The sequence below is a fragment of the Hordeum vulgare genome, chromosome 5H (genome assembly GCF_904849725.1).
Source record: "Hordeum vulgare subsp. vulgare chromosome 5H, MorexV3_pseudomolecules_assembly, whole genome shotgun sequence".
NCBI lineage: Eukaryota > Viridiplantae > Streptophyta > Magnoliopsida > Poales > Poaceae > Hordeum > Hordeum vulgare.
This window is the reverse complement of record NC_058522.1, coordinates 361,771,117-361,797,398: the sequence shown is the minus strand read 5'-3', so window position 1 is coordinate 361,797,398 and position 26,282 is coordinate 361,771,117. Positions and strand designations below refer to the sequence as shown.

Genomic DNA, 26,282 nt, shown 5'->3' with positions numbered 1-26,282 from the left:
TGGACTCTCATGGCAAAACTTGGGTTGAAGGTTTATGGATGCACAAGTAGTATCTCTACTTAGTGCGGAAGTTTTTGCTGATATGAGGTGGAAGCAAGCGTCACATGCTAAGGGATCTCTAGTCATATAACATTGTTAGGAACCAAGCAAACATAATTCATTATGTTGTGTTCCTTGTCCAACATCTACTTCTAAGCATGTAATAGTTTAATGAGTGTGCACAATCATAGATGGTGCCCAAGATGATATATTTATATGTGAACCTCTCTTTCTTTATTACTTCCTATTAACTGCAACAATGACCAAGGTCTATGTTTGTCCACCCACAACAAGTTTCAATCAACATTATTTTTATATGTGAAGCCATCACTTCCCATAAGATCATTACATGATCTTTCATGCTTTTGTTCTTTCATCATTCTTTTTTTTCAAGTCATGGCATGAGGCAAGGCCCTTAACTAAAACACTCTTTATTATATGACTCACGAGCTCGAATACATCGGGGTTACACAAAGCAAAACTCAAGCCTAAAACACTAAGAACTTTATTCTACTAGAGAAAGATAAAACCAAAAAAGATCGAACTAAGAAAAGGTATAGTCAAAAGATGTGATGATGATACGATACCGGGGCAACTCCCCCAAGCTTGGAACAAGCCAAGGGGATTGCCCATACCTGTGCTTAGTTGTCTTCCTTCGAAGGTGATGGTGGTGGAGTTGTTGCAGAGTTCTTGAACTTGTTTAATTTCCTCTTGAGCACAAAGTTCTGCTCCTTCAGATCGTTAATTTCCTCTTCAAGCTTCAACACCCTTTGGCATAATTATTGCTTACTCTCCTGCAAAAGACGAGAAGGGGTAAACAAAATCTTAGGCTTCTTCCTTGAGTTAGGGAGGCTCGACTTCTTGAACTCCACATGTGTGTTTCCAGATTGAGGTAAAGGAGCTTCCTCTTCATCGGAACTTGTTCCTTCCTTCCCCTTGGGATCATAATCTTCTTCCTCATCAGTGGTCCAACCGTAATGATCCAAGTCCCCATAGATCTTGGGGTTAGCAAGGTAATCTGCCACAAAGCTCTCCCCCTCTGAATCTTGAGAAGACATCCTTGCCCTAAATCTGCGGCAGAAACAGGCTCAAAACGAAAACAGAGAAAATTTGCGTGATACGAGGGTCGGACCTTTTGGGAGAATATATAATGAATTTTGCCCGAGCAGAAGTACTCCGCAAGAAAACAGAGTCCGGGAGGCACACGAGGTGGTTACAAGCCCCCAGACGCGGCCACGGGGGTGGCCCGCGCCTGGCAGGCTTGTGGCCTCCTCGTGCGCTTTCCGGAGTACTTTAAATTTTTATATTTTTCTAAAAATTCCAAAACGGAGAAAAAATCCTACTGGAAAAGTTTTGGAGTCGGTTTACTTACTGAATCACATACCTCTTCATGTTTGGAGTCTGAAACAGGCTGATAAATATCCCTTATGTACTCCTCCGGAGTTATGGTATTAATAATATTGCTTTCAACATTTATGGGAGTACCTGAGATATAATGCTTGATTCTTTGCCCATTTACCACTCTCGGAAAATTACCTTCCGTGTTGTTGATCTTGATGGCACCGGAACGATATACTTCCTCAACAATGTAAGGACCTTCCCATTTAGAGAGAAGCTTGCCTGGAAAAAATCTTAAACAAGAGTTGTATAGCAAGACATAATCACCTATATTGAACTCGCATTTTTGTATCCTTTTATCGTGCCACCTCTTAACTTTTTCCTTAAACAACTTGGCATTTTCATATGCCTGAGCTCTCCATTCATCAAGTGAGCTAATATCAAATAACCTCTTCTCACCAGCAAGTTTGAAATCAAAGTTGAGCTCTTTGATTGCTCAATAAGCCTTATGCTCTAGCTCAAGAGGTAAATGGCATGCATTACCGTAAACCATTTTGTACGGAGACATGCCCATGGGATTCTTATGAGCAGTTCCATAAGCCCACAGTGCATCATCAAGCTTCTTAGACCAATTCTTTCTAGACCTATTAACAGTCTTTAGCAGAATTAATTTAATCTCTCTATTACTTAGCTCTACTTGACCACTAGACTAAGGATGATAGGGAGATGCAACTCTATGGTTGACATCATACCTAGCAAGCGTTTTACGGAAAGAACCATGAATGCAATGTGAACCACCATCGGTCATTAGATATCTAGGGACTCCAAATGTAGGGAAAATAACTTCTTTAAGTATCCTGATAGAGGTGTTGCGATCAACACTACTAGTTGGGATAGCTTCTGCCCACTTAGTAACGTAATCAAGAGCAACTAGGATATGAGTGTACCCGTTGGATTTTTGAAAAGGTCCCATATAATCAAAGCCCCAAACACCAAATGGTTCAGTGACAAGTGAATAATTCATAGGCATCTCCTAACGTTTACTGATATTACCTATTCTTTGACATTCATCGCAAGACAAGACAAACTTATGGGCATCCTTGAAAAGAGTAGGCCAATAGAAACCTGATTGCAATACCTTGTCTGCAGTTCTGTCTCCCACATGGTGTCCTCCGTAATCTTCGTAGTGACACTTCTGTAGGATCTGTCCCTGATCATGCTTAGGTACACAACGTCTAATAACACCATCTACTCCTTCCTTATAAAGGTGAGGATCATCCGAAAAGTAATGTCTCAAATCAAAGAAGAATTTCTTCTTTTGCTGGTAAGTGAAACTAGGTGGTATATATTTGGCAATGATATAATTTGCATAATCAGCATACCACGGTGTACTACGTGAAGCATTGATGACATTCAGTTGCTCATGAGGAAGCTATCATCAATAGGTTGTGGGTCATCAAGAACATTCTCCAAGCTAGACAAGTTATCTGCCATGGGGTTCTCAGCATCCTTCCTATCAACAACATGCAAATCAAATTCTTGTAGCAAGAGAACCCATCTGATAAGTCTAGGTTTAGCATCTTTCTTTTCCATGAGATACTTAATAGCAGTGTGATCAGTGTGAATAGTGACTTTGGAATCAACTATGTAAGATCTGAACTTTTCACATGCAAACACGACTGCTAAAAATTCCTTTTCATTAGTAGCATAGTTTCTTTGGGAACTGATACGTCTCCCTCCTATCTACTTTTCCGAACTATTTTGCCCTTGTTTTGGAGTCTAACTTGCATGATTTGAATGGAACTAACCTGGACTGAGGCTGTTTTCAGCAGAATTGCCATGGTGTTGTTTTTGTGCACAAATAAAAGTTCTCGGAATATCCTGAAAATTTACGGAGATTTTTTCTGGAATAAAATAAAAATACATGCGCAAAGATCTACCGGAGGGGCATGCTAGTGGGCCACAAGCCCACAGGCCGCGGCCACCCCCTATGGCCACGCCGTGCAGGCTTCTGGGGCCCACGTGGCACCACCGCCCCCAAACTCAGCTCTATATCTTCCGTCTCGCCCGGAAAAAATCAGAGAGAAGGTTTCATCGCGTTTTGCGATACGGAGGCGCTGCCACATCCTGTTCTTCGTCTGTAGGGCAGATCTGGAGTCTGTTCGGGGCTCCGGAGAGGGGAAATCATCGCCATCGTCGTCATCAACCTTTCTCCATCGACAATTCCATGATGCTCTTCACCGTTCGTGAGTAATCTCATCGTAGGCTTTCTAGACGGTGATGAGTTGGATGAGATCTATCATGTAATCGAGTTAGTTCTTGATGGGGATTGATCCCTAGTATCCACTATGTTCTAGATTGATGTTGCTACTACTTGGCTATGCTTAATGCTTGTCACTAGGGGCCGAGTGCCATGATTTCAGATCTGAACCTATTATGTTGTCGCCAATATATGTGTGTTTTAGATCCTATCTTGCAAGTCGTAGTCACCTACTATGTGTTATGACCCGGCAACCCCGGAGTGACAATAGCCGGAACCACTCCCGGAGATGATCATAGTATGAGGAGTTCATGTATTCACCGCGTGTTAATGCGTTGGTCCGGTTCTTTATTAAAAGGAGAACCTTAATATCCCGTAGTTTCCACTAGGACCCCGCTGCCACGGGAGGGATGGACAATAGATGTCATGCAAGTTCTTTTCCCTAAGCACGTATGACTAGATACGGAATACATGCCTACATTAGATTGACGAACGGGAGCTAGTTACTTATCTCTCCGTGTTATAGCTGTTACATGATGAATCACATCCGTCATACTCATCCATCACCGATCCACTGCCTACGAGTCTTTTACTACTGGTTCTCGCTATGTTACTTTGTCTAGGCTTGTCCCTTGCTACAAAAGGGATTGGGCCACTTTGCTGCTGCTCGTGCTACTGCTGTTCCTTGCTACTCCGCTGCTACTTGTTGCAAGACTTTTCTGGAGCCGTAGCCGGGGAAGCATTCTTCTCAAGAATAATCCCCCGTCAACGTGCTCTTTACTGGCGCCATTGATACAACAGTTAGGAATAGTCTGCCTCGTCAACAGATCGTTTCTGGCACTGTTGCTATCATACTACTTTGCTACTGATACTTTGCTTGCAGACACTAATCTTTTAGTTGTGGTTGAATCTGACACACTCAGCTGCTAATACTTGAGAATATTCTTTCGCTTCCCTTGTGTGAACCAACAAATTTGGGTTGAATACTCTACCCTCAAAAACTGTTGCGATCCCATACGCTCGTGGGACATCAAGGCTTTTTCTGGCGCCGTTGCCGGGGAGGCACAGCTATATTCTCTGAGTCACTTGGGATTGACGTCTGTTGGTCACTATGAGGAATCCGAAAGATCCAGGAACTAAAATCCTACCTTCCACTACGAGGAGAGGTAAGGAACTGCCATCTAGCTCTGCACTTGATTCACCTTCAGTTTTGAGTAAGTTTGCGACTTCGCCTCCTGCTAGAAATCTTGATATGTCGCCTATGCTTGATGATGCTACTTCTGTTGCCCATGATGCTATCTTGATACTATGCCTGATGATGCTATGCTTGATACTATGCGTGATACTGCTTTGCCACTTGGTGCATTCCTTGATGCACATATTGCTAGAGTTGGTGCTAGATGTGATGATACTTCTGAAATTGCTAATACTATTTAACTAGAACGTGCTCATATGCCTGTTATGCCTCATACGTGCTATGTTATGGAGGGAGAGATAGCTGAGGATTTTCTTGCGTGTAAGGATAGCTATGATGTTGAGAAACTTCTGCGCAAGTGGAAGGAAAAATCTCTGAACGCTAGGATGAAATACGACCCGAAGTTTGCCACTTCGTCTATCTTTGTGACCGATAAGGATTATGAATTCTCTGTCGACCCTGAGTTAATCACTCTGGTCGAATCTGACCCTTTTCACGGTTATGAGTCTGAAACAATATCTTCTATAATGGACTTGCCGATGCTTGCAAAGACCATCTAGATAGTTGTGCCGGTGGTGTTTTTATGGAACAAACTGTAGAGCAAGCTGAGATTCTACTGAATAACATCTTGTGCAATGAGAATGCTTGGACTATTCTCGAACCACCTCCTAAGCCAACTCCGAAGAAAAGAGATATTCTATTCCTCAGTCCTGAAGATATGCAAGAAGCCAAGAAATCTATGCGAGAGAAAGGCATTAAATCTGAAGATGTCAAAAATCTACCACCTATCGAGGAGATCCATGGTCTCGATAACTCGATACAGGTAGTAGAAGTAAATTCTCTACGTAGGTTTGATGAGACTGATATTCCTTTTGATAAACCTGCTAGCTTATGCATGGATGAATTTGATAACTTCGTTGCCAAACAACAGAGTTTCAATGATTATGTTAGCAGACAATTGGAAAAGAATGCTCGTATGCTTAGTCATTTAAGTGCTTGTGTGGACAGAAATGTCAATGACCTTAAGCTTCTGAGTAAACATGCCTCTATGGTTACTACTCAAGTAGAACAAGTACTTAAAGCTCAGAATGACTTGCTCAATGAGTTGAATGACAATTCCGTCAGAGTCGTCACTAGAGGCGGTAGAATGACCCAGGAACCTCTGTATCCTGAGGGTCATCCGAAGAGAATTGAAAAAGATTCTCAAGGAGTTAGCACTGATGCACCTAGTCATCCTAGAAAGAAGAAGAAAGATGACAGGAACCTGCACGCTAGCAACCCTGTTGCTGCTACCCCTGAGAGTCCAAACGATGCCTCTATCTCTGATGCTGAAACACAATCTGGTGATGAACATGAGCCTAATGATAATATCAATAGTGATGTTCATGAAGATGCTCAGCCTAGCAATGAAAAGGATGTGGTGATTGAACCTAGTGTTGATCTTGATGACCCACAGCCTAAGAATAGAAGATACGATAAGAATGACTTCACTGCTAGGAAGCATGGTAAAGAAAGGGAACCATGGGTTCAGAAACCTATGCCCTTTCCTCCCAAACTATCGAAGAAAAAGGATGATGAGGATTTTGAGCGCTTCGTTGAAATGATCAAACCTGTCTTTGTGCAAATGTGTTTGACAGATATGCTCAAAATGTCTCTGTATGCTAAGTACATGAAAGATATTGTGACTAATAAGAGGAGGATACTGTTGGAAATGTGCCCTAGAGGCAATAATAAATTAGTTATTATTATATTTCTTTGCTCATGATAATCGTTTATTATCCATGCTATAATTGTATTGATTGGAAACAAAATACTTGTGTGGATACATAGACAAAACACTGTCCCTAGTAAGCCTCTAGTTGACTAGCTCGTTGATCAAAGATGGTCAAGGTTTCCTGACCATGGACAAGTGTTGTCACTTGATAACGGGATCACATCATTAGGAGAATCATGTGATGGACTAGACCCAAACTAATGAACATAGCATGTTGATCGTGTCATTTTGTTGCTACTGTTTTTCTGCGTGTCAAGTATTTATTCCTATGACCATGAGATCATATAACACACTGGAACCGGAGGAATACCTTGTGTGTATCAAACGTCGCAACGTAAATGGGTGACTTTAAAGATGCTCTACAGGTATCTCCGAAGGTGTCCGTTGAGCTAGTCTGGATCAAGACTGGGATTTGTCACTCCGTGTGACGGAGAGGTATCTCGGGGCCCACTCGGTAATACAACATCACACACAAGCCTTGCAAGCAATGTGACTTAGTGTAAGTCATGGGATCTTGTATTACGGAACGAGTAAAGAGACTTGCCGGTAAACGAGATTGAAATAGGTATGCGGATACCGATGATCGAATCTCAGGCAAGTAACATACCGAAGGACAAAGGGAATGACATACGGGATTATATGAATTCATGGAACTGAGGTTCAAACGATAAGATCTTCGTAGAATATGTAGGATCCAATATGGGCATCCAGGTCCCGCTATTGGATATTGACCGAGGAGTCCCTCGGGTAATGTCTACATAGTTATCGAACCCGCAGGGTCTGCACACTTAAGGTTCGGCGTTGTTTTATGTGTATTTGAGTTATGGTTGGTTACCGAATGTTGTCGAAGTCCCGGATGAGATCACGGATGTCAGGAGGGTTTCCGAATGGTCCGGAGACGAAGATTGATATATAGGATGACCTCATTTGATTACCGGGAAGTTTTCGGCATTACCGGGAATGTACCGGGAGTGACGAATGGGTTCCAGGTGTTCACCGGGAGGGGCCAGCCCACCCGGGAGAAGCCCATAGGCCTTAGGGGTGCCACACCAGCCCTTAGTGGGATGGTGGGACAGCCCAAGAAGCCCTATGCGCATGAGAAAGAAAAATCAAAGAGAAAATAAAAAAAGGGAAGTGGGAAAGTGGAGAAGGACTCCACCTTCCAATCCTAGTTGGACTAGGATTGGAAGGGGAGGACTTCCCCCCTTGGTTCGGCCGAACCCCTTGGGGCTCCTTGAGCCCCAAGGCAAGGCCCCTCCCCTCCCACCTATATATACGGAAGTTTTAGGGCTGATTTGAGACAACTTTTCCACGGCAGCCCGACCACATACCTCCACGGTTTTTCCTCTAGATCGCGTTTCTGCGGAGCTCGGGAGGAGCCCTGCTGAGATTAGATCACCACCAACCTCCGGAGCGCCGTCATGCTGCTAGAGAACTCATCTACCTCTTCGTCTCTCTTGCTGGATCAAGAAGGTCGATATCATCGTCGATCTGTACGTGTGCTGAACGCGGAGGTGCCGTCCGTTCGGCACTAGATCGGAGCGGATCGCGGGACGGTTCGTGGTACGGTTCGCGGGGCGGATCGAGGGACGTGAGGACGTTCCACTACATCAACTGCGTTTATTAACGCTTCTGCTGTGCGATCTACAAGGGTACGTAGATCGGAAATCCCCTCTCGTAGATGGACATCAGCATGATAGGTCTTCGTGCGCGTAGGAAAGTTTTTGTTTCCCATGCGACGTTCCCAACAGTGGCATCATGAGCTAGGTTCATACGTAGATGTTATCTCGAGTTGAACACAAAAGTTTTTGTGGGCGGTGATGTGTGATTTGCTGCCCTCCTTAGTCTTTTCTTGATTCCACGGTATTGTTGGATCGAAGCGGCTCGGACCGACATTACTCGTATGCTTACGAGAGACTGGTTTCATCGCTATGAGCAACCCCGTTGCTCAAAGATGACTGGCGAGTGTCGGTTTCTCCAACTTTAGTTGAATTGGATTTGACCGAGAAGGTCCTTGGAGAGAGGTTAAATAGCAATTCATACATCTCCGTTGTGGTGTTTGCGTAAGTAAGATGCGATCCTACTAGATACCCATGGCAACCACGTAAACATGCAACAACAATTAGAGGACGTCTAACTTGTTTTTGCAGGGTATGCTTGTGATGTGATATGGCCAACGACGTGATGTGATATATTGGATGTATGAGATGATCATGTTGTAATAGTTAATATCGACTTGCTCGTCGATGGTACGGCAACCGGCAGGAGCCATAGGGTTGTCTTTAAACTAACGTTTGTGCTTGCAGATGTGTTTACTATATTGCTAGGACGTAGCTTTAGTAGTAATAGCATGAGTAGCACGACAACCCCGATGGCAACATGTTAATGGAGATCATGGTGTGACACCAGTGACAAGAAGATCGTGCCGGTGCTTTGGTGATGGAGATCAAGAAGCACATGATGATGGCCATATCATGTCACTTATGAATTGCATGTGATGTTAATCCTTTATGCACCTTATTATGCTTAGAACGATGGTAGCATTATGAGGTGATCTCTCACTAAAATTTCAAGCTCAAATTGTGTTCTCCCCGACTGTGCACCGTTGCGATAGTTCATCATTTCGAGACACCACGTGATGATCGGGTGTGATAGACTCAACGTTCACATACAACGGGTGCAAAACAGTTGCACGCGCGGAACACTCGGGTTAAACTTGACGAGCCTAGCATGTGCAGACATGGCCTCGGAACACATGAGACCGAAAGGTCGAGCCTGAATCGTATAGTTGATATGGTTATCATAGAGATGCTTACCACTAAAACTATTCTCGACTCACGTGATGATCGGACTTGAGATAGTGGATTTGGATCATGTACCACTCAAATGACTAGAGAGATGTACTTTTTGAGTGGGAGTTCTTAAGTAATATGATTAATTGAACTAATTGTCATGAACATAGTCTAATGGTCTTTGTGAATTACGATGTAGCTTGCGCTATAGCTCTACTGTTTTATATGTTCCGAGAGAAAATTTAGTTGAAAGTTGATAGTTGCAAACTTTGCGGACTAAGTCTGTAAAACTGAGGATTGTCCTCATTGCTGCGCAGAAGGGTTATGTCCTTAATGCACCACTCGGTGTGCTGCACCTCAAGCGTCGTCTGTGGATGTTGTGAACATCCGACATACACGTTTCTGATGACTACGCGATAGTTCAGTGCAAAATACTTAATGGCTTAGAAGCAAGGCGACGAAGACGTTTTGAAACGTCACGGAACATAAGAGATGTTTTAAAGAGATGAAATAGTGATTTCATGCTTGTGCCCTTGTTAAGAGGTATGAGACCTCCAACAAGATTCTTTGTCCACAAAGTAAAGGAGAAAAGCTCAATCGTTGAGCGTATGCTGAGATTGTCTCAGTACGATAATCACTTGAATCAAGTGGGAGTTAATCTTCCAGATGAGATGGTGATGGTTCTCCAAAGTCACTGCCACCAAGCTGTGAGAGCTTCGTGATGAACTATAACATTTCAAGGATAGACACAATGATCCTTGAGCGATTCGCGATGTTTGACATTGCGAAAGTAGAAATCAAGAAGGAGCACCAATAGTTGATGGTTAGTAAAACCACTAAGTTTCGAGAAAGGCAAGGGCTAGATGGGATACTTCATGAAACGACAAAACAGTTGCTGCACTAATGAAGAGACCCAAGATTAAACCCAAGCCCAAGACTAAGTGCTTCTCTTATGAGGGGAACGGTCACTGAGGCGGAGCTACCCTAGATGCTTGGTAGATAAGAAGGCTGGCAAAGTCGAAAGAAGTATATTTGATATAAATGATGTTGATGTGTACTTTACTAGTACTCCTAGTAGCGTGAGGGTATTGGATACCGGTTCAGTTGCTAAGTGATTAGTAACACGAAATGAAAGCTACGGAATAAACGGAGACTAGCTAAAAGCGAGGTGACGATAAGTGTTGGAAGTGTTTCCAAGGTTGATGTGATCAAACGTCGCACGCTCCCTCTATCATCGGGATTGGTGGTAAAACCTAAATAATTGTTATTTGGTGTTTGCGTTGAGCATGAACGTGATTGGATCGTGTTTATTGCAATACGATTATTCATTTAAAGAGAATAATAGTTATTCTATTTGCTTGAATAATTACCCTCAATGGTTTATTGATCTCGATTGTAGTGTTACACATGTTGATAATATTAGTGCCAAAAGATACAATGATAGTACCACTTAGTTGTGGCACTGCCACTTGAGTCATGTTGGTGTAAAATGCATGAAGAAGCTCCATGCTGATGGATCTTTGTACTCACTCATTTTTGAAACGTTTGAGACATGCAAACCATACCTGTTGGTATAAATGCATGAAGAAACTCCATAGAGATGGATCGTTTCGACTCGCTTGATTTTGAATCACTTGAGACATGCAAAACATGCCACATGAAACAAAAGAGTAACTTGTTGGGAGTAATGCATTTTTGATGTGTGCAGTCCAATGAGTGATAAGGCACGCAGTGGATATCGTTATGTTCTTACTTCACTGACGATTTGAGTAGATACAGGAGTATTTACTTGATGAATCACAAGTCTGAAATATTGAAAAGTTCAAGGCAATTTCAGAGTGAAGATCATCGTGACAAGAGGATAAACTGTCTACGATATGATCATAGAGATGAATATCTGAGTTACGAGCTTTGGTACGCACTTAAGACAATGTGGAAATTGTTTCGCAGTTCATGCCACCTGGAACACCATAGTGTGACGATGTGTCTGAACGTCATAGCCGCGCACTATTTGATATGGTGCATACTATGATGTCTCTGATCGAATTACCACTATCGTTTATGGGTTATGCATTAGAGACAACCACGTTCACTTTAAATAGGGCACCGCGTATTTTCGTTGAGATGACACAATATAGACTGAGGTTTAGAGAAATCTAAGATGTCGTTTCTTGAAAGTTTGGGGCTGCGATGCTTATGTGAAAAAGTTTCAGTCTCATAAGCTCGAACCCAAAGCGGATAAAAGCATCTTCATAGGATATCCAAAACAATTGGATACATCTCCTATCTCAGATCCGGGAGCAAAATGTTTGTTTCTAGAAACAGATACTTTCTCGAGGAAAGGTTTCTCTCGAAAATATTGAGTGGGAGAGTGGTGGAACTTGGTGAGGTTATTGAACCATCACTTCAACCAGTGTGTAGCAGGGCGCAGGAAGTTATTCCTGTGGCGCCTACACCAATTGAAGTGGAAGCTGATGATGGTGATCATTAAGCATTGGATCAAGTTACTACAAACCTCGTGGGTCGACAAGGTCGCATACTACTCTAGAGTGGTATGGTGACCCTGTCTTGGAGGTCATGTTGTTGAACAACAATGAACCTGCGAGCTATGGAGAAGCAATGGTGGGCCCGGATTCCGACAAATGGCTGGAGGCCATCAAATCTGAGAGAGAATCCATATGTGAGAACAAAGTATAGACTTTGGAAGAACTACTTGATGGTCGTAGGATTATTAAGTAAAGATGGATCTTCAAAAGGAAGACACACGATGATGGTGAAACGTCACCATTGAGAAAAGCTCGACTTGTTGCAAAGATGTTTCCGACAAGATCAAACAGTTGACTATGATGAGACTTTCTCACTCGTAGCGATGCTAAAAGTCTGTTAGAATCATGTTAGTAGTTGTTGCATTATTTATGAAATATTGCACATAGGATGTCAAAACATTGTTTCCTCGACGGTTCCCTTGAGGAAAAATTGTACAACCAGATGGTTTTGTCGATCCTAAAGATAGTAACAAGTATGCAAGCTCCAGCGATCCTTCAATGGACTGGTGAAAGCACCTCGGAGTTGGAATATACACTTTGATGAGATGATCAAAGATTTTGGGTGTGTACAAGGATTATGAGAAACTTGTATTTCCAAAGAAGTGAGTAGGAGCACTATAGAATTTCTGATAAGTATATGTGGTTGACATATTGTTGATCAGAAGTAATGTAGAATTTCTGTGAAGCATAAAGGGTTGTTTGAAAGGAGTTTTTCAAAGGAATACCTGGATTGAGCTACTTGAATGTTGAGAATCAAGATCTATGGAGATAGATTGAAACGCTTGATGGAAGTTTCAACAAGATGCATGCCTTGACAAGTTTTTGAAGGAGTTAAAAATAGATCAGCAAAGAAGGAGTTCTTGACTGTGTTGTAAGGTGTGAATATGAGTAAGACTCAAAAGCCCGACCACGGCAGAAGAAAGAGAAAGGACAAAGGTCGTCCCCTATGCCTTAACCGTAGACTCTAAAGTATGCCATGCTGAGTACCGCACGTAATGTGTGCCTTGCCTCAAGTCTATCGAGAGGTACACAGAGTGATCCATGATTAAATCACTAACAGCGGTCAAAGTTATCCTTAGTAACTAATGGACTAGGGAATTTTTCTCGATTATGGAGGTGGTTAAAGAGTTCGTCGTAAAGGGTTGCGTCGATGCAAGCTTTGACACTAATCCGAATAACTATAAGTAGTGAAACGGATTCGTATAAGTATAGTAGATATTTGGAGTATTCTCTGAATAGCACGTAGTAGCAGCATCTATAAGATGACATAAGGATTTGTAAAGAACACACAAATCTGAAAGTTTCAGAACCGTTGACTAAAACCTCTCTCACGAGCAAGACGTGATCAGACCCCAGAACTATATGGGTGTTCGATTCGTTGAAATAACATGGTGATGTGAACTAGATTATTGACTCTAGTGCAAGTGGGAGACTGTTGGAAATATGCCCTAGAGGCAATAATAAATTAGTTATTATTATATTCTTTGTTCATGATAATCGTTTATTATCCATGCTATAATTGTATTGATTGGAAACACAATACTTGTGTGGATACATAGACAAAACACTGTCCCTAGTAAGCCTCTAGTTGACTAGCTCGTTGATCAAAGATGGTCAAGGTTTCCTGACCATGGACAAGTGTTGTCACTTGATAACGGGATCACATCATTAGGATAATCATGTGATGGACTAGACCCAAACTAATGAACGTAGCATGTTGATCGTGTCATTTTGTTGCTACTGTTTTTCTGCGTGTCAAGTATTTATTCCTATGACCATCAGATCATATAACTCACTAGCACCGGAGGAATACCTTATGTGTATCAAACGTCGCAACGTAACTGGGTGACTATAAAGATGCTCTACAGGTATCTCCAAAGGTATCTGTTGAGCTAGTATGGATCAAGACTGGGATTTGTCACTCCATGTGACGGAGAGGTATCTCGGGGCCCAGTCGGTAATACAACTTCACACACAAGCCTTGCAAGCAATGTGACTTAGTGTAAGTCAAGGGATCTTGTATTACGGAACGAGTAAAGAGACATGCGGGTAAACGAGATTGAAATAGGTATGCGGATACCGATGATCGAATCTCAGGCAAGTAACATACCGAAGGACAAAGGGAATGACATACGGGATTATATGAATTCTTGGCACTGAGGTTCAAACGATAAGATCTTCGTAGAATATGTAGGATCCAATATGGGCATCCAGGTCCCGCTATTGGATATTGACCGAGGAGTCCCTCGGGTCATGTCTACATAGTTCTCGATCCTGCAGGGTCTCCACACCTAAGGTTCAGCATTGTTTTATGCGTATTTGAGTTATATGGTTGGTTACCGAATGTTGTTCGGAGTCCCGGATGAATCACAGACGTCGCGAGGGTTTTCGGAATGGTCTGGAGACGAAGATTGATATATAGGATGACCTCATTTGATTATCGGAAAGTTTTCGGCATTACCGGGAATGTACCGAGAGTGACGAATGGGTTCCGGATGTTCACTGGGAGGGGCCAGCCCACCCGGGAGAAGCCCATAGGCCTTAGGGGTGCCACACCAGCCCTTAATGGGCTGGTGGGACAGCCCAAGAAGCCCTATGCGCAGGAGAAAGAAAAATCAAAGAGAAAATAAAAAAAGGAAGTGGGAAAGTGGAGAAGGACTCCACCTTCCAATCCTAGTTGGACTAGGATTGGAAGGGGAGGACTTCCCCCCTTGGTTCGGCCGAACCCCTTGGGGCTCCTTGAGCCCCAAGGCAAGGCCCCTCCCCTCCCACCTATATATACAGAGGTTTTAGGGCTGGTTTGAGGAAACTTTTCCACGGCAGCCAGACCACATACTTCCACGGTTTTTCCTCTAGATCACGTTTCTGCGGAGCTCGGGCGGAGCCCTACTGAGATTAGATCACCACCAACCTTCGGAGCGCCGTCACGCTGCTGGAGAAATCATCTACCTCTTCGTCTCTCTTGCTGGATCAGGAAGGTCGAGATCATCGTCGAGATGTACGTGTGCTGAACGCGGAGGTGCTGTCCGTTCGGCACTAGATCGGAGCGGATCGTGGGACGGTTCGCAGGGCGGATCGAGGGATGTGAGGACTTTCCACTACATCAACCGCGTTTATTAACGCTTCTGCTGAGCGATCTACAAGGGTATGTAGATCGGAAATCCCCTCTCGTATATGGACATCACCATGATAGGTCTTCGTGCGCGTAGGAAATTTTTTGTTTCCCATGCGACGTTCCCAATAGATACCTGATCTTGAGATTTCCGCCATGCTTGCTAATTACACTTTCAAGGGTGGAACTCCTAAGAAACTAGGTGATCCCGGTGTGCCCACTATACCTTGCTCCATTAAAGGCAACTACGTTAGAACTGCTTTATGCGACCTTGGAGCTGGTGTTAGTGTTATGCCTCTCTCTCTCTATCTAGACTTGAACTGGATAAGTTTACACCCACTGAAATCTCTCTGCAAATGGCCGACAAATCAACTCCTATCCCTATCGGCATTTGCGAGGATGTGCCTGTTGTGGTTGCTAACACCACTATCTTAACAAACTTTGTTATCTTGGATATTCCCGAGGACGATGCCATGGGTGTCATCCTAGGAAGACCCTTTTTAAACACTGCAGGGGCTGTTATAGATTGCAACAAAGGCAATGCCACTTTCCATGTCAACGGTAATGAGCATACGGTGCACTTTCCGAAGAAACAATATCGAGTACATTGCATCAATGCTATCAAAAAACTTCATTGATTCTTATCGGGAGCTTTGAATGCCCTATTCCTCGTGTCAAGATGAAGTATGATTTGCTTGTTGGGGAGATACACATCCCCATTGAGGTGATTTAGTGACTATTCGAAAAATTCTTCGTTCTCTTTTGCGATTCGAGAAAGTTTTGTCGAGGGGATTTGATCAACCCCATTGACCGATTTCTTTCGATGACCATGAGATGGATGAATCGAGGAGTCACAAACCTCCGTTTTAAGCTTTCACCTTCGATTGCTTAGAAGCAAAATGATAGGTTTAGTTTAGTTTTCCCTGTTTTCCGTTTTAGCGTCCGGTAGAAAAGTACCCCGAAAATAAAAGTTCTATGAACGTTGTGAAAATCAAGTATGATTTTTTATGGATTTTTTGAAAAATACTGGGACAAAGAGTCTGTCTAGGGGCCACACCAGTGGGCCACAAGCCCTAGGGGCGCGGGCACCCTCTGTGGCCGCGCCACCCAGGCTTGTGGGGCCCACATGCACCCCTCCACTCATTCTTGCTCTCATCCGCTTCTCCTACCTCCAGAAAAAATCATTTGGCAGCTCAAACCCGTGTTCTTGCTCCTCTTGCTGGGATTTTCGATCTCTTTGCTCAAATCACCGTTCTCCGAACTGTTTTGGGGAAATTACTCCTTGGTAAGTGACTCCTCCATTCGTCCAATTAGTTTTTGCTCTAGTGCCTTATACTCCGCGTATTTTTGCTGCCTTGGTGACCATGTTCTTGAGCTTTGCATGCTGATTCTAGCTGGTCCCAAGTAGTTTTGATGCGTAATATGGTCTCTAGGCACTTGTGGGAGTAGTTGTTACAAGTTTAGTTGAACCTTGTTCACCTTTCCTTTGGGTCACTGAAAATTTCAGAAAAGGAAGATGTTCAGGAGAAACTTTCATGGTGGTTCCTCAAGCAAGAGAGGTCCCCGTCTTGCGATTCGGGAGCCTGATCCTTACCAACCTAGGGACGCGCAGGTACAACCATGTGAATTGCCTTCTTATGAATTTATGATTGAGGTAGGTTTCAAAGATGAGTTTGATACACTTGTTCGCAACGTCGGACTCGAAGAATTCATCTCCGATAAATGTGAACAGTATGTTGCTCTCACTGCCTCTTCTGTTCGTAGATTCAAATTCTCAGCTGGCCGTGAGCCATTGGTACTGTTTGCCTCTATGGTAAATCGTATACCATGTATTTAGAGGATTTCAGTAGAATTTGCAAAATACCATTTGGGGTAACCTTAATGATCCTCCTAAATCTTCGGTTAGAGATTTTTGCGCTGGTATTACGGTTGGAGAAACTAGAGACATTACGCAAGCTACCATGGGGAGTATTCATTTTCCTGCCTTGCATTACTTTGCCCTCTTCATGGGCAGATGCATTAATGGCAAGATTGAGCATTGTCACCTCTGCGCACCTGACCTTAGTATTCTTAAGAGCGCAGTGACGGGTGACAAAAGCTTCAACCTGGGAGCTATTATAGCAAGGAGGCTGAATAAGAATGCTATTGAAGGGGATTTCTTTGGTGGGATCTATGCCACTCGCATAGCAAATTTTCTTGGAGTACCCATCCGCGAAGGAGATCCCCCGCTCCATACAGCTTTCCTTGACCGCGTCGCTTTGACACGCTGCCAGTTCCTTGAGAGGGATGATGAATCCCTCCTATACCGATTGATATTTAACCGGCAGCGTGTTTTCCATATTACCCTTCATGCTCCTGCTCTCTTTGACTTTCAGGCAAAACAGATATATTACATAACTAGAGGAGAGGCAGAGGAGTATGAGAGGGAGGCGAAGGCTGCTCGTCTCCGTGAGGCAGCTATTCAGGCAGTGGCTGCAGCGCTCCCGTATAACCCCGATTATGATTTTGGGTTTCGCCAGGACCATCCTTGGGAGTAGACCAAGTTAGGCCAAAAGCCTAAGCTTGGGGGAGTACATTTTCTCACCGGCTTTACATTCTTGCTTATGCTTTCACTTTGTTCGTCGGTGTTCACACTTTGCCACTGTATCATCCATGCTAGTTTATTTTATTTTTCTCGTTTTCTTTTCGTGTGTCTGTCTAGTTTGAGAAAAACTAAAAAGATTTTCTTTTCTTCTTTTTCTTGTTGGGAGCTTTCCCATGTAAATAGTTTTCCGTTTTCTTTGGGTCAAGGTAGAAGATATTGGTTACAATATTTAGTGGCTCTTGCATGCATACCTGTTTAGCTTTCAAAGAGCCATATTACTTTGTCTTCTCCTTTGTGTTTGCCTGCAGATTCCAGCGTAGTCCAATGCACGAGCACGCTTATTATTGTTCACATCGTTCGGTCGTGCAAGTGAAAGGCAATAATGACAATATATGATGAAGTGACTGAGCCTGGAAAAGCTGGTATGAACTCGATCTATTTTGTTTTTGGAAATATGACTAGCTCATCATGCCTGATTCAGCTTTGTTGTGAGAGAAACATGTTTGCAATGACAACTTAGAGGTCATAGTTGCTTATGCCATGCTTACTTAGCTAGGAGCTTATAATGGTTTGTCTTGGTTGCCAACATGAATGTTGAGATGACTAAGATGTAGTATGATAGGATGGTATCCTCCTTTGAATGATTCAAGTGGCTTGACTTGGCGCATGTTCACGCATGTAGTTGAAACAAAATCAACATAGCCTCTATGATGTTCATGTTCATGGTGATTTATGTCCTACTCATGCTTGCACTCAATGCTAGTTAATCTCAATGCATTTTGATGACTGTTGTTGCTCTCTAGTTAGTCGCTTCCGAGTCTTTTGCTAGCCTTCACTTGCACTAAGCGGGAATACTGCTTGTGCATCCACCTCCATAAACCCAAAGTTGTGCCATATGAGTCCACCATACCTACCTATGTGCGGTATCTACCTGCCGTTCCAAGTAAATTTGCATGTGCCACTCTCTAAACCTTCAAGAAATAATCTGTTTTGCATGCCCGAACCGCTCATGTGGTGACATGGGGCTATTGGTATCTTCCATGCTAGGCGTGTTATCCTCGATATGTGTTTATTCACTATCATTCACGAGAAAGGGGCCGGTAATTGGAATTCTCAGTTCCATGCTCAAATCGAAAAGATCATTGCAAACAAAACTCCCCCCAGGATTGATGTTGGTATGGACGATACCCGAGGATTCGGCTAGCCGTGGAGTGTGATTGATTGGTGGTGGGGGAGTCAAAACTTTACTTTTCTGTTTGGGAACCGCCTATAGCATGTGTAGCATGGAAGATGTTGAGAACTCTTAGTCACTGCGTTGACAATGAAAGCATGCCACCCAAAATTATTATCTCTGTTTTCAAAGCTTGAGCTCTAGCACCTCTGCAAATCAATGCTTCCCTCTGTGAAGGGCCTGTCTATTTATGTTCCTGTTGAGTCATCCTCCTCTTACAAAAGCACCAATTAGAGAGCACCTCTGTCATTTTTATGCTTTGCTTTTAACTGTGTTGCGTATGACTATGACTGGGTCTTCTTTGCAGTGAATTACAATGTTTAGTCAGCCGTTGGTCTTTGAAGGTGCTCTGCATTTATGTTTTGCGGTCTCAGAAAGAGCTAGCGAGATACCATCTATTCGTATTGCTTCATGTTGTTTTGATTGAAGTGTTGACATTTGAGGCTTATTATTATTTGCTCGCTAGCTAATTATGCCATTGATATGAGTTTACCGTGAGACCTAGATGGCATTTGCTTATGTGGTTTGCTTGTGATCTTGCTAAAATTCTGGTTATGAGTTAGACATAGTTGCAACAACAAGATCAAACAGAGTTCGTCAAAGTTTTTCTTTTCTCTCTCTCGGTTTGTCAACTGAGTTGCTTGAGGACAAGCAAGGCTTTAAGCTTGGGGGAGTTGATACGTCTCCGTCGTATCTACTTTTTCGAACTCTTTTGCCCTTGTTTTGGACTCTAACTTGCATGATTTGAATGGAACTAAATCGGACTGACGTTGTTTTCAGCAGAATTGCCATGGTGTTGTTTTTGTGCAGAAATAGAAGTTCTCGGAATGTCCTGAAAATTTACGGAGATTTTTTCTGGAATAAAAGAAAAATACCTGCGCAAAGATCTACCGGAGGGGGCGTGCTAGTGGGCCACAAGCCCACAGGCCGCGACCACCCCCTATGGCCGCGCCGTGCAGTCTTGTGGGGCCCACGTGGCACCACTGCCCCCAAACTCAGCTCTATATCTTCCGTCTCGCCCGGAAAAAAATCAGAGAGAAGGTTTCATCGCGTTTTGCGATACGGAGGCGCCGCCACATCCTGTTCTTCATTTGGAGGGCAGATTTGTAGTCCGTTCGGGGCTATGGAGAGGGGAAATCGTCGCCATCGTCATCATCAACCTTTCTCCATCGACAATTCCATGATGCTCTTCACCGTTCGTGAGTAATCTCATCGTAGGCTTGTTGGACGGTGATGAGTTGGATGAGATCTATCATGTAATCGAGTTAGTTCTTGACGGGGAATGATCCCTAGTATCCACTATGTTCTAGATTGATGTTGCTACTACTTGGCTATGCTTAATGCTTGTCACTAGGGCTCGAGTGCCATGATTTCAGATCTGAACCTATTATGTTGTCGCCAATATATGTGTGTTTTAGATCCTATCTTGCAAGTTGTAGTCACCTACTATGTGTTATGACCCGGCAACCCCGGAGTGACAATAGCCGGAACCACTTCCGGAGATGACCATAGTATGAGGAGTTCATGTATTCACCGTGTGTTAATGCATTGGTCCGGTTATTTATTAAAAGGAGAACCTTAATATCCCATAGTTTCCATTAGGACCCCGCTGCCACGGGAGGGATGGACAATAGATATCATGCAAGTTCTTTTCCCTAAGCACGTATGACTACATACGGAATACATGCCTACATTAGATTGACGAATGGGAGCTAGTTACTTATCTCTCCGTGTTATAGTTGTTACATGATGAATCACATCCGTCATACTCATCCATCACCGATCCACTGCCTACGAGTCTTTTACTACTGGTTCTCGCTCCGTTACTTTGTCTAGGCTTGTCCCTTGCTACAAAGGGGATTGGGCCACTTTGCTGCTGCTTCTGCTACTTATGTTCCTTGCTACTCCGCTGCTATTTGTTGCAAGACTTTTCTGGAGCCGTAGCCGGGGAAGCATTCTTCTCAAGAATAATCCCCCGTCAACATGCTCTTTACTGGCACCATTGATACAACAGTTAGGAATAGTCTGCCTCGTCAACAGATCGTTTCTGGCACTGTTGCTATCATACTACTTTGCTACTGATACTTTGCTTGCAGACACTAATCTTTCAGGTGTGGTTGAATCTGACACACTCAGCTGCTAATACTTGAGAATATTCTTTTGCTTCCCTTGTGTGAACCAACAAATTTGGGTTGAATACTCTACCATCGAAAACTGCTGCGATCCCATACGCTTGTGGGACATCAGGCACTGTCTAGAGTTTTACTAGCATAGTGAATAACATTCAACTTCTTATCAACTCTTTGTCCTAGAACAAGGCCAACAGCATAATCACACTACTGGAAAACAATTTTTTGCCATCTGCCAAATCTTTGCCGTCAGCTAGCTGATGGAAAGAGTGTCTTTGTTGTCAGCTCCCAGAAAGCAGATGTCAAAGAACTGGCTGATGGCAAAGAAGGTCTTTGCGAGCAGTCAACTCTTTGCCGTCTGCCGCAGACGGCAAAGATGGGGCCAGCAAACGGCAAAGAAGCTCATCTCGCCGGGGGAACCTTAGGTCAAACTACTCCCCTCTTTGTCGTCTGTTGGCAGACGACAAAGATGCCAGAGGCAGACGGCAAAGAGTATAGACCCCTTTGCCATCCGCCAGCAAACGGCAAAGGTCCTGAATCTAGTAACGGTTGTCCTATCCCCACCCCGGCCCTCTCTCTCTCAAACGGCCACTCTCTCTCTCTCCTCCCCCGACGCCCAACGCCGCCACCACCGTCGCCCGGCCACCCCCCACATTATAAGTTTGTAGTGCCACATTGTTAGTTCTTAGTGTTGTTACTAGTGTATATGCTCGTGTTCTTGCTGTTGTTGTTTGTTCTTGCTGCTACATTGTTAGTTCTTAGTGTTGTTACTAGTGCATATGCGCATGTTCTTGTTGTTCCTATTAGTTCTTAGTGCTCGTGTTGCTCTTATTGCCAGGTTACGTGAGTGCATGTGGCATGCAAGTAAGACATAATTGAATGCCAAAAGTACTAGGTGCAAGTAGGATATACATGATCAAAGTTGGACATGTCAGTGGTCACTTGATCCGATCATTGGTAGCTTTGACCAGGGTAGCTTTGATCATTGTTAGCACTGATCATTGTTAGCTTTTGATCAGTGATATCATTGATCATTTCTATCTCTAATCAGTATTAACACCGATAACTATAAGCAGTTCTCACGTGTTAGCTTTGATAATGTGTCAAATGTTGCTAACTCATGTCCATCTTGCTGACAAGATAATGAAGACGGAGCGGGACAGAGCCGGCGGTGGTGCGCAGGTCGTCACCGACGAAGAGGGGGCGGAAGACCTTATCGCCACGAACCGATGGGCGAAGAGGGTGATACTCCCTGGTAGGATTGAGTACATGAGGATGTCGATGGGCGCTAGCAGGAGGCCGAGTACCGGCGACAAGGAGGGTGCACGGGAACCTACAGGTTCTACGTGTAGATCACGGACCTGTAGGACATCGCCATGCTCATCATCGTGCCTAAATTCAGGTAAGTGATGAAGCAATGGCTTGTCATCGGCCCTCCTCACGCCGTGAGCCTCTCCGCCAACAAGTGGTGCGAGTTCTGGGTCCACGTGCACCACTTCAAGGGGCACATGGTGCTCGGGCGTGGTCGGGTGTACTTCTGCTCCCGGCACAAGATCGTTCCCGATGACCTTGTAGTCTTTAAGCTCTCTGGCCTGCGGCTCAAGGTGCAGATCTTCAACGCCAACAGCTCCAACATCTGCAGGGTTCGGTGCTCCAAGCACAATCGCGTCAGCGATATCGCTCATGCTATGTAGTTTGTTTCTCGTAGTCTGAACTTAAGTAGTGTAGGTTTGAACTGAAGTCCGATCATCTCTTTTGCTCTGAACTTCTCTATTTTGCCTAGAGACCACCACCCTAAGGTCCAGCTGGGGCATGGGATGCCCTCCTATTTTAAAACGTATGCCTAGTAATACTTACTGCTTGTTCTTGGTTTGTTTTTGCCGTGTTCATGCTGCTGATGATTAGTCTGTGTTCTGTGTGTTATGCGTTATGTGCTAACAAATGGATAATAAATCCATCACATTTGAAAATGGTGAGGAGATCAAGTACTTGGACAACCAAACAGATGTGCTTTGCATGTGCTCACATCCGAAGCACAAACACAGACAACCAAATAACATGCACCCAACTAACTAGATCTTTATGCAATTTAGGCAACCAACCAACTAACAAATGTTGGTTTTTTATCTACATATATGCTCAGCCAGACCCAACCGAGTCAAGTATGTAAAAGGATAAAAAGAGGTGCAGGTAATCAAACGCGTCCTTCGTTGCAAAAGAAGGTTTAAACTTCAGACATTGTATTATGAATTACAATGTAATGACTAGCTTTCTGATTTGTGTTGTTGAAACCAGTATGTCTTCTCTAGATGAATAAAGAGTCAGTGGGCGAAGAGTGTTTAAAAAACGAAAACGATAAATTTTGAACGTTCATACTTTAAGCAACAATCCAAATGTTTTTATGACAACTTTGTTGATGCAAGGTGACAGGTTTAGTTGATAAACGCCATGAAAAAGGTTTGCATTACCATGCTTAAAATGGGAACATTCAGAATTTATCGGGGTCATAAAGAAAAAATCCTACGCATCCCTTTCTTTTTTCAGCATCGCCACGTAGTTTCGGACTCTCGGCCCGGTCGATCTCTCCACGGCGCAGCCCACAAGGGCGTGGGGGTCCCGACTCCCGATCGATCCTTTCCGCCGCTGAGCTCGCTACCTAGATCTCTCTTCCACTGCGGAAGTCGCCGAGGGGAGGGAGGACGAGAGTATGGGGCGGGAGGTGTCGGAGAGCTGCGTTGATGGGGTGGTAATGGAGATGGTGGCTGCCTACTGCGGCCGCTTCTACGCCGCCAAGCCGGAGCTCGCCGCCGGTCGCATTGAGGCCATCGGCTTCCAGGTTGGCCATCAGCTCTCCGAGAGGTAAATGAAGAAACACTCTCTCCCATCCCCCCTTGCTTGGATCCCCGTTTCTTTCTTGGCTGGATCTGTAATCTGCTGCTTTGACTCGCACCGATCCGTGATGCCTCGCCCCGTACCAGATTATTAATTCCCTGTTCGTCAAGCGGTGGGCCGACTGCGTGTGCGGATAATTCTTGAGATCTCATTCACAAATTCTTGGAAGGATTTGAATATGGTATAGATAGGAGCTAATCGCCTGATTTGGTTGGTGCCAAGATCAAGCGGTGACCTGACCTCTTGCCTGGCAGTTCATATTTCGGTTTCCTTGCAATCTACGGAATTCCTAGTACCTTGATTTTGGACTGCTCTAGAATTACCAAGCTAATTTGAGCTTGAGCATGGATCAATCCAGTGACCTACAAGATGATTGTCTTCTCAAGTAGGACAATTTCATTGCTTATTTCTTTAAATTCCAGAATTTAAATAAGGTTATCATTTTATTTGTTCAGAATTTACAATTTAGTAATGCTAAAGGTTCCGTTTCTTACAATTTAGCTATGTTGATGTACTTGCTGAATATAGATATATACAGTCTGATATCTGATAACTGAGGACCATCGGGATCAACGTGCTACTATTGGTGTCATTAATATCAAACAGCCCTGCATACCTAGCCATTTGCAGCATTTTAGTTAATAAACCTACAAGTCACTCACTTTACTGGATGTTTGTTATTTAGCAGAATCTCTTTGACAGCAATATTGCACCTGTAGCAGATCCTGAAAAGCGAAATGGACTTGTTCATGAGACCATAAAATTGACTCTTTCTGTTTGTATCCAGATATACGATGGAGCGCCCTCGATTTACTGATCATCTTGAGGCAATCAAATTTATTTGCAAAGATTTTTGGTCAGAACTGTTCAAGAAGCAGATTGACAATCTGAAAACAAATCATAGGGTAATTGAACAGATAACTAATACTAGTACATATTTTCTGTTCATATTAGAACTTGATATCACTTGACTTGCATGCAGGGTACCTTCGTTCTTCAAGATAATCATTTCCGATGGCTTACTCGTGTTTCTCTAGATCCAGCAGTAGAGAACACTGATGCAACTGAGAATGACTCTGGGTCATTAGGTGATTCTGCAGCCCAAACAACAAGCATGCTTTTATATTTCCCATGTGGGTTAATAAGAGGTGCTCTCACAAACTTGGGAATTCCATGTGCTGTCTCTGCAGATATGTCAAACCTTCCAGCATGTGAGTTGAACTATTCTTATCCATGATCTTTTTACTTTTTAATTATGCGATGATTTAAAAAAGGAGGTTACATGATCCATTGGATAGCATTTTTAAGACAACCTGTCACCCACCATACTTAGCACATCAACCCAGAGTCGTACCAGTATATCTTCTGATCATACCTTGCAATTATTTGTGAGTTTGATTCAAAAGACACCATGCATTTTTTCCTATGTTGCGACCTGAAATCTAGTGGCATGGAACTAGTTTAATGTAGCTAAGCACTTGTTGATACACATAAACTATATCAATCGTGGACTAGTATCTGTTTGAGTTCGTTTGGTCCTTAAACAATATAGAATGCATTTGTCATGTCTGCTTTTTCAAAGTAATTTCAGTTGCCTTTGAAAGCCTTTTCTTTCTGATGTTCCTTCAATTGAAATCTGAAAGTACTTTTTGGATATTTCAAACCTCCTGGAAAGACAAGATTTTTATGTATGTTTATTAAGCTATTCATTAAGAAAGTCAGACCTATTGTATGCATTTCGAAGGACATCACATTCTCTCTTCTTTATTTGGCAGTCCAGATCCCCCCCCCCATCTTTTTTAATTTACATTTAATCTTGAGCATGCCAATCAGTTTTCTATTTCCAATCACCATTTCATAAAGTCCGCATTTTGTGGTCTCTGACAAACACACGATTTATCATTCGACAGGTTCTTTCGTGGTGCGCATAAAGACATGATCTGAGAGAAATAGAACAAGTCAGATATGAATCTCGCCTGTGGTTCAAGTATTTTGGACAGTAAAGTAAGAATGTTCAGATATTTTACTTGACTGTATTGTAGTGTTCCTTATATGGTCAAATTTGAAATATTTGTTGTTATTCTGTGATGCAAGGTACTGTAAAATATTCAGTCCGTGTTGGGCTTTTATCGTCACAACGATAATTTGGATGCTACTTACGGAACCCCTTAAGTTGTTCACTTATTACTACATCCATCACATGCTAGAAAAGAAAGGTGGACATGCTGGGGTTGGTCGATGGACTTCAGGAACTGTGTCCATACACATACATGCGTGCGTATTGAGATGCTCTGACATACTTAACAGAGGCACCAAAATAAATCACCTCCTATTAGTAAGGTTTCCTGGAAAATGCTTTGCTTGCAGGCAAACCCTAACGGCTGCCACTA

General features: G+C 43.4%; 1 protein-coding gene across 1 annotated transcript; it reads left to right on the top strand.

Moving 5' to 3' along the window:
* Positions 1–23,547: 23,547 nt before the first annotated feature.
* LOC123395597 (trafficking protein particle complex subunit 6b) lies at positions 23,548–26,056 on the top strand. The gene is made up of 4 exons (XM_045090623.1): positions 23,548–23,859; positions 24,680–24,797; positions 24,875–25,103; positions 25,803–26,056. Exons 1-4 carry the CDS (start codon positions 23,708–23,710, stop codon positions 25,829–25,831), a joined length of 528 nt encoding a protein of 175 aa, XP_044946558.1. The 5' UTR covers positions 23,548–23,707; the 3' UTR covers positions 25,832–26,056.
* Positions 26,057–26,282: the final 226 nt, after the last annotated feature.